This window comes from Buceros rhinoceros, unplaced genomic scaffold, assembly GCF_000710305.1.
Source record: "Buceros rhinoceros silvestris isolate BGI_N320 unplaced genomic scaffold, ASM71030v1 scaffold8051, whole genome shotgun sequence".
Classification (NCBI taxonomy): Eukaryota; Metazoa; Chordata; class Aves; order Bucerotiformes; family Bucerotidae; genus Buceros; species Buceros rhinoceros.
Window position 1 is genome coordinate 96,040 of NW_010392590.1, and position 8,460 is coordinate 104,499.

Genomic DNA, 8,460 nt, shown 5'->3' on the forward strand with positions numbered 1-8,460 from the left:
AGGTGTAATGTTGATGGTGTCATCAAAAAAGCTGTTAAAAAAAAAGATGCTGATGAATTTATTACCTGAATGAGAACCCTCTACGATAGTACAACATCCTTTTTCTTTTCGTTTCTACAGCACTTGCAGAAAGCAGCAGAAGTTACCACCACTTAGCTGGAGTAAGAGCTTTGTGAATCCTGCTCTGCAGCCTGTTTATTTATACCACTGAGAAATGGTGTGAGTGACCCCCCTGCACACATAAAATGCAACTGTTTACTGTGCCGTGAAACTTAACGGTGCTGAGAACTGAGTGTAATTGATTTATAATTCATGTGAAAGTTAAAAATTATGATCTAGCAACTCTAAAACATAAGTATTTTGCCTTGCTAAACTATTTGGAGCTTTATTTGCGCAATGCGTAATGCTTTATCTTTTTGCTTTATTACATCTTTAAAGATGTAATTTCATTGTTTCATGTGTTTACTGTCACTTTTCCTTAATTGAATGTTTTTAAATTCGTGTTTATAGGCTCTGTCTAGACAAGTCTGATAGGCTCCATTCATTCTGTAGAGGATTTTTAATAAGAGGAGGCATTTGTATACATTAAAATTTTTTAGTTACCAAAAAAGCGAGACTCTGATCACATGTCGTTTGGTTCCTCAAATGAATTATTTCTCCATTATACTTGAATTTTACAAGGTAATGGGTGAATATATTTTTTTCTGTGATTTTGTTCCTTTTTTTTCCCTATTTAGTTATTTAATTTCTACCCATCCCTTTCAAGATGGTACTGAAAAAAAGTAGAAGCGGTGTGTGTGATCCAGGACAGCAAAGGAAGCATTAATGACCCCAGCCTGACAAGCTGCCCTGATGGGTTGGTGCTCAAACAAGCGGGGGCACAGAAAGCCTCCGGGCTTGGCTCTGCCCTTCTTCCACAGCCCGACTGTGAGGCTGGCAGGGCTGGGCTGCCTGTGCCTCAGAGGGATCGCGGTGCCATCTCGTGGCAAAAAGAAAATAGAATTTATGCACTGCACAAGGCAGCCCTCGGTTTGCAGATCTATGTGGTTGTTGCGATCGTTGCCCCTCCGAGCGCAGGAGCCCCTGGTCCCGGTGGCATGAGCCACAGACGCGGCGTGAGCTGGAGTTGTTCCGATCTTACTCAAGCTGCCCGTCCTGCCCCAAGATGTTGCCTTCCATCCAGGTCAGTGTGTTGCAAGGCACGAACATGTTTGGCAGGAGGGAAGAACCTCAGGGCCACTGAGGAATGTGGAAATGGTGTTTCCACCTCTGAGAGTCAATGCTTTCTGCTGGGTAAATACGTAGCTGAGTCACAATCACTGTTCTGCCACCACCTGGCTGAACAGATAAATGGGAGGAGGCACTTTCTGTTGTGGGGAGGTGTTCCGCGGTCTCATTCGGTGTGCGGGGAGTGACCATCTCCATCCCTCTGCTGACACAGGCACAAGTGGGATGCACTTTTCAAAGGAATCAAAGAAACCTGTTGTCCTTGGGTGTTTGCCCCTGGTAGCTCATGGCTCTTGTTGAGGCACGGGTACACGACCCGCGCTGCCGCAGGCTCTGCTCTGCCTGCCCAAGAGTGCCAGTGCGACGTCCAGAAAGAGCGGGCTCTGAAGGCTGCTGTGCTGTGTAGGAAGGGATCCATCTCTCTCCTTTGAAACCAAGAACCCGAGAGCCCATGGCAAGGGGTCAGGACTGAGGTTCCACCAGGGAACTTGTGCAGGTTTGAACCTAGCCCAATTTTGTCCCCACCCCGAGCACTAGATTGTTGCCATATCTGTCTTTTGAGTTCATGTTGCTTTTGGAGGAGGCTGGAACAGAACAGTCCTGGCCTCTCTAACACCAAAGGCAAAAGTTTTCCTTTTAGCAAGGCCAAGACTTCCTCCACTGAGTTGATGTGTGCAGAACCTCTCACCCATGAGACGTAAGTAAAATTTATGATATTTGTTGCCACTCTGGACTCAAGATCATTTCTGCGCAATGCAAATTGGGTGACAGGCATATGAAACATAATGAAGACATGGGATTAAAACTTTATTGGGATCCCATGAAGGGGGTAACAAACGATGTGATAAAGCACGGTAAGAAAATGCACATGGAGAAGTGGCAATTCCCAGGCAGATAAATGGCACTGGAATAAGATTGTGGAATGTGATGACAGATAAGAGCGCTACCAACAAGGACAACAGGCAGACAAAGCTACCGCGGCAGGAAAACAACCAAACCTGGGTCTTGTCTGCTCCCTGATCGCAGTTCCCCTTGCACGTGTGTGTACGATACCGGCACTGTGGAGTTAGACCCCGTTTGGAGGGCAGTTGCAAGGCTGGTTCCAATGGCCAGACCTTCCCACATACCAGATTCACTGCTGGTGCTGGCTCGTGATGTTACCCAGCAGGTCTGAAGAGAGGAACAGCGTTTGCTCCTGTTTAACGAGGTCAGGAAAACAGAGATGCCTAGAACTAGAAATGGGTTTTGTTTATTTTTCTGTATCATTACCCTTTGATGGTGAGTTGCTGGTACATATCTCATGTGGCCTTACGATTTAGACTGCAAACGTAGAAATGCAGATCTGGTTTCATTCGGACTGTGAAGCCGTGCTGAACTTGGTGGCAGCAGCACCTGCTTATAAACAGGTTTGCAGACTCTGGGGCATCTTTCAGGATGCTGTTCCAAGGCAGAAAGAGTTCTGTCCTCCAACCACATGAATCAGTCTGTGTTTTCACTGGGTCTGACCTGGCTGCCTAGCCTGGTAGGGGGTTGTGGGAAGCTATGGATAATTAGGGAGCTTGGGAGTGTTCAGGAGGTACCTGCGGATGGTTCAAGTGTGTGACCCGCAGTGTATTTCTGTTCTTCCAGCAAACGGTGGTGCATCTTTCCTCAGGATTTTGGGCAGATTTCTGCAGCATTATGAACCTCGCTGCTTTGTCATGGGAGCCTGGGTGTCACACCTGCTGTTCATGGGCTGCATCCTCTTCACCAGACCCTCTCCTTGGTCCCTCCATTGGCTCCATGAATGGTCTGTCTTGGGAAGAATCCTGTGTTTGCCAGCCATGATCGTGGTTTCTAATTGATGCACCCTGCACAGCACAGGAGCAAAGAGGGGTTCAGCAACCTAGGGGGCAGATGTCGTGGTGGAGGTGTAGTGGAGAGGGAGTGGATGGAGACAGTGGGAAGGGGATATGAAAGAAGGTGATGTGGCAGGGTGGGGGGATGGTGACTCCTAGCATAGCTAAGGTGGGTCTAAGCAGCTTCCCCTCTTGTGGCGTTGCTCTTCAGCAAGACTGTAGTTATTCACGCAGGACAGCACAGGTTGCCTGAGGCTGAGGCCTTAATGTGAACGTTGTTTGGGGGACAGTAAGGTCCAAGTCAGACTCTGAAACTCCTGGCTGGGGTTGAAAAGTAAACGTCTGAAGCAGCCCTACGAAGAAGACAAACAGCTCCATCTTGGCGAGGCTTTCTCCAATGCAGTTCCTTCGCCCTGCAGATGATAGCAGTGTGTTGACTTGATGGAAAGTTCAGACTGGGATGTTAGACACGTTAGACACAGAGACACGTTAGCATCTGAGAGGTTGTAATGGAAGCAGAGTGAAACCTTGAAACACGGCAGAGTGTTTTGGAGTAGAGGAGCCCATGTGGCTCGAGGCAGCTGTCCCCGTCACACTGGCACAGTGTGCCTGCCCGGTCTCTCATCCCACAGCTGCCTGCAGCAGCAAGACCCAGCCATGTTACAGGGTCATTAGGCATTTATGAAGTGCCCTCTCCTCTCCTTAGCTCTACCAACCTCTCAGCATCTTTAACCCTTTCTATTTGAAAAGCAGCCTGCTAGACAAATGCCACTTCCTCCCAAAGCGGAATGGTTTGAAACTCACTTTTCCTGTGGAATTTATCCTAACATCCCACTTTTAGAAAAGACTGTTTCTTCTTTCCTACCCACTCTTTGTCCTAGATTCTCAGCCCTCCCATGACGGTCCCTGTAGGGGTGAAGCACTTGGTGGACAGCGAGGACGGGCTTCCTAACGTCAGAAGGCACTGCTGAGGGTCTGTGGTTGGAGCACATCCTGGAATCCCCTCAGAGGAACAGCTGGGAAGTGTAAGGTTACTCGTGAGGATTTGTAGGATTCTGCGGAAAATCTCCCTTTAAAGTACTTAAGGGCTCCTGCAGTGCTGGGATTTGTTAAAGTCCCAGCAAGAACCTCTCCATCCGGCTGTGCCTTCTTGTAGTGCACAAAGCTGCAGCCACCGAGGGCACGGGCTGGGCACAGCCATTTCTGGAAATCGGCAACTTCTGGAAGCATTTATGGCTGTCAGGAAGGCTCTTAAGTGTAGGTGATATTTCTTCTTTTAGGATGGCTCAAGGGAGAGTTCCTAATATCTAACAACTGTTCCTAACATTAGCTCAGTTTGAGTCTCAAAGGGCTTGGGTTTATGAGCCTCCAGAGAAGGAGTGTTAATCCTATTCTGCAGGAGAAACTGAGATTTAAAAAACAAAAGAAAAAGATTGCGACTTGACCAAAATGACAGTTGGAGGTAGTGTCAGGATGCCAAGTGTCCTATCACCTCCCCTAGCCACGGTGCTGTGCTTCTCTCTCTAAAATAACAGGTCTTTCTGGGAATCCTTGGCAGGTCATAAAAGTGCCACTGGAAGAATCACTGTCCAAGGGACTTGGATTTAAGATTTGACAGCGAGACTAATACAGTTTGATGTACTTCTTCCTATATTGGGTCTTGGCTGGCTGTAATAACCCAGCCAAAATGCAAGGCTTATGGGGACCCGCCTCCTTGGCTCTGGTGGGCAATGGATGAGGCCTTCAGACCCACTCACCTGTGGGATTTGCCTCAAGACAGGACTTGAGGGTCCCTGGATTGTACCCTCACTTCCAGAGGAGCTCACACAACCCTGCACACACCTATGCTGGCAGCCCCACCAGTCCTGTCTGATTGTCCACCTACTCCTGACAGCTTTAAGGCGTTCTTCCACCTTCTTTTGGGTGCATTATATCTCTTTGTCTTCTATTCTCTTGAACCTTTGGGAATCAGCCCCTTCCGTGGTGGGAGAGGTGTGCTCTGGGAGCAGCCATTTGCCTGAGTGCAGAATAATTGACTCCATTCAGTTGCCTGGTTGCTTTTTGACCAGGTTAAAGGCGCTGCTTAGCTATGAAGACCATGTTAGTGTATTTTGTAATAAAATGGCCCTGCCACAGCCTCAGCTCTGTGCAGGTCAGCCCTTTGGTTACCTGTGGAGAAGGGCAGGAAAGCCTCTCTCTTCACAAAATTCCCTTCAGCATCAAGGAAGTGGTTGGGGTTGAACTGATGTGGTGTCTCCCATTGCGTCTTATCCATCAGCACTGAGGTAAGCGATGGAATTACAATTATGCCCTGGAAGAAAAGTACATGAAGGCACAAAAGATAGCAAAAGTGCTCTGTTCCAATTCATTTTGTGACACAGACTTCAGTGTCCCAGGAGATTTACTTCACTTGGGGTAGGTGGAGGCCCAGAGGGTTTTATCCCATCAGCCAGCGGAAAGAGAATTCAGTGAGATTTTCCCAGCAGTGTCAAGGGCTGAAGCCAAACTCTATGAGGTGCTTTGAAAACCTCAAGCAGGGGGTCCGATCCTGTAAATTCCTTGGCAGATGCTTCACTGTGCAGATGGCATCAAGGAGGTAAAACAGGGTCACTCGTGGAGTGAGGTAAGCCCTGAGCGTGAGAGGAGCTGGATTGAGTCCTATAACACCAATCTCTCTGGACTCAATGTAGTCCCTGGAGACGAACAAACTCTTCTGGAAGTGATTTGGCATTCTTACTTTGGGCTTCAGTCCTATCATCCCCTCTAAAGAAGCCAGTCTGGAACAGCACTAGCAAAAATGAGGAGGGTGGTGTGTTCTTGGGATGGAGCAGTTACCTACCTTGGGAAGGAAGTAGCCCCTGAAGTGGGTGTCAACAGCAGTGCAGCGGGGAACATGGGGCAGGAGGGTGATAAACCTCTGCACTTCGTGTAGCACCGCATTTGTAAACGGCATGTTCTTCCGGTCCTCATACGTGGCCCAGCTTCCAGCTTTGACAGTTCTCCCAATCTCCTCCTGCACCTTTTCTGGAAGGAACAAACAGAAGGGATGTGCCTCAGCAGGGAAGCTAACTCCATTCTTGGATTCAGTTTGGGGAGAAACCTAATTTTTTCAGGGTTTGGACGGAAAGGGTTCTTAAAACACCAGGCTGAGTATTCCCTATTTCTAGCTCAGGCATATGGGTGGGTTGTTTCCCCAGCATCATACTTGGGTCTCCACTCATCCTGTCCCCTAGGAAGGCAAAGGGACTATTTTGTGGTGACTTTGATTGGCATCTAATCACATCAGGGTTCATAACAATACAGAGATGGGAATCAGCCCTTAAGGCACAAGAGCTTCTGTGGATCTGAGACCAGGCCTCTCCCCTCCCCAGACAGCCACGCCACGGGCAGAGTGCAGGTAAAAGGAGCTCACTCTGAATCTCCGGGTATTTCATCATCAGCAGGATGGACCACTGGAGCGTTGTGGCAATGGTCTCTGTTCCTGCCATGACCAGGTCGAGTATGGACGCCATTAAGTTGTCATCATGGAAGAGGCTATCTTTCTTGTTTTTCTCCTTGAAAAACACAAGTGGTAAGAAAGGTCTTAAAACCACCAGTCTCAGTATTCAGCAAGCCTGGGAAATACTGCATAGCTTACGGCACCGCTGACCGTGATCTTGTGTTTGTGAACTGGGCGATAAAACAGACCTGATCTTGAACGCGCAGCTTGCACCAAAGGTGGGAGCACCAAAGATGGAAGGCATGGTGTGGGGTTTTGGCTCAGCATCCACCTCCACCCAGAAGCAGGGTGGGAGCTGCTGTTCGTGGACCAGCCCAGGGCCAGCTGCTGTTCCTGGACTCAACCTCACAGGTTTGGAAAGAGCCCGGTCTCTCCCCTGTACAGAAGGAGATGCAGCCCACCCTAGGTCCAAGGGCACTTTTGAATCCTCAACGATGTTCAAAATGACCTTTCAGGCCACTTTTGCTGGGCTTTAGGACTGTACTGGCCCTTCCTCCACATAGCTGGGTAGGACACTTAGTGCCTAAGGCTGGCCCAGCTCCAGTTGGAAGGAATTAAAAACTCAGAGCCCAAATAGTTCGTGTTGAATGAAATCAACTGATGTGCAAAAGTGCCAAGTCTCTACTGAAGTAAGATACAGGGCAGGGCTAGGACTTGTACTGATGATTTATCAGTCAAGAACTTCAAGTGTTTGATTCACCTTGGAGCAACAGTATTGTTGATTAATTGATTTGTTGCCTTAGAAAGGCAGAATCAGCTTTCCTGTGAATTCATGCAGTCAGTACTGGGAACAAGGAGCTGATCTGACATGTCACTGCTGCTGTTTCAGGACTGAGACAGTGGTTTTCATATCTTAACTTTGATAGAAAAATCCCCACAGTAAATTACACCAACTGTATGAGACCGCTGTCTAACTTCAGTATCACTGGAATAACAGCGTGGATTTCGATAGGTTTACATGCACGACTGGAATCAAGACTGAGCGACTGTTTTAGGCAGGAAATCCTAAGGAGGCATTGCAAGCAGTCACCGGAGCTAAGCAGTCAGGTACCTCTTGTTGCTTGAATATCAGTGCATCAATGTAGCTCCTCACGCTGTTCTCATTTATATCCTCCCTGCTTGCCTTCATGTATTGCCTTAAAATGACGCGCACATCTTCTATTTTCCCAAGCATAATCTTGTGAGTTTTGAAGAGAAATCCAAGGAATGGGTAGAAATTGAAATACTAATGAGGGATTAAAAAAGAGAAGCATTAACTCTGTGGAAGTATCAGCATACTGAAAAAACTTCTTCCTAAGGCATGACCTCTCGGTTGAGTTTTGTCTTGCAGTAGTCGTATCTTGACATCCCAGGAACTTCCTGGGAAGCTTTTGATGAGGGAAGGCTCCGCAACCTCTGAGCCTCTATTTAGTGCTACCCAATTTGAAGCATTTATGCTGTTCTGTGTGAACAGAGCGTCTACCAGTAACAGCTTCTCAACAGAGCTGGGGCTCCAGTGTGCCAGGCCACCAGCCAGTTTGGAGCAGTATGAGGCCAGTTAGTTTTTTCCAACATAAGTTAGGAAGGACTGGGTATGATAACTTGAAGTTAAGCAAAGTTTTCCCGGTGCTCTCCAAGGAAGCGTTTTTAATGCAGTCTGTGAAGTCTCATCTAACCATCAACACTGAATGTGTCTTTTTAGAAAAATGCAGCAGAGGCAAAGAAAGCCTAGATGGTGCAATTATGTTGCTAAAGCGAAAAAATACCTGTGGAGCTAAAATAACCATAGTTCCGTTCTTATTTTAGAACAGGGTGGTTCAAAAAGAGATTAGCAAAGGAGAATCTGGCAGCACATTTTAGTGACCAGGCTGGCATACGGAGAACTGTCACATTTTAGGCATAATGGCTGGGTTTGAA

The 8,460-nt window shown here is 47.7% G+C and overlaps 1 protein-coding gene across 1 annotated transcript in view; it reads right to left on the reverse strand.

The window, feature by feature from the left end:
* Nucleotides 1-3,287: 3,287 nt before the first annotated feature.
* LOC104500837 (cytochrome P450 2W1) overlaps nt 3,288-8,460 on the reverse strand; it is a gene marked incomplete at its 5' end in the record, with an annotated part of 5,737 nt that continues 564 nt past the window's right edge. Inside the window, 5 exons of the mRNA XM_010144556.1 lie at nt 3,288-3,478; nt 5,235-5,376; nt 5,905-6,089; nt 6,478-6,619; nt 7,616-7,789. Of these exons, the coding sequence (XP_010142858.1) occupies nt 3,288-3,478; nt 5,235-5,376; nt 5,905-6,089; nt 6,478-6,619; nt 7,616-7,789 (834 nt within the window). The remainder of the gene's footprint in view (nt 3,479-5,234; nt 5,377-5,904; nt 6,090-6,477; nt 6,620-7,615; nt 7,790-8,460) is intronic.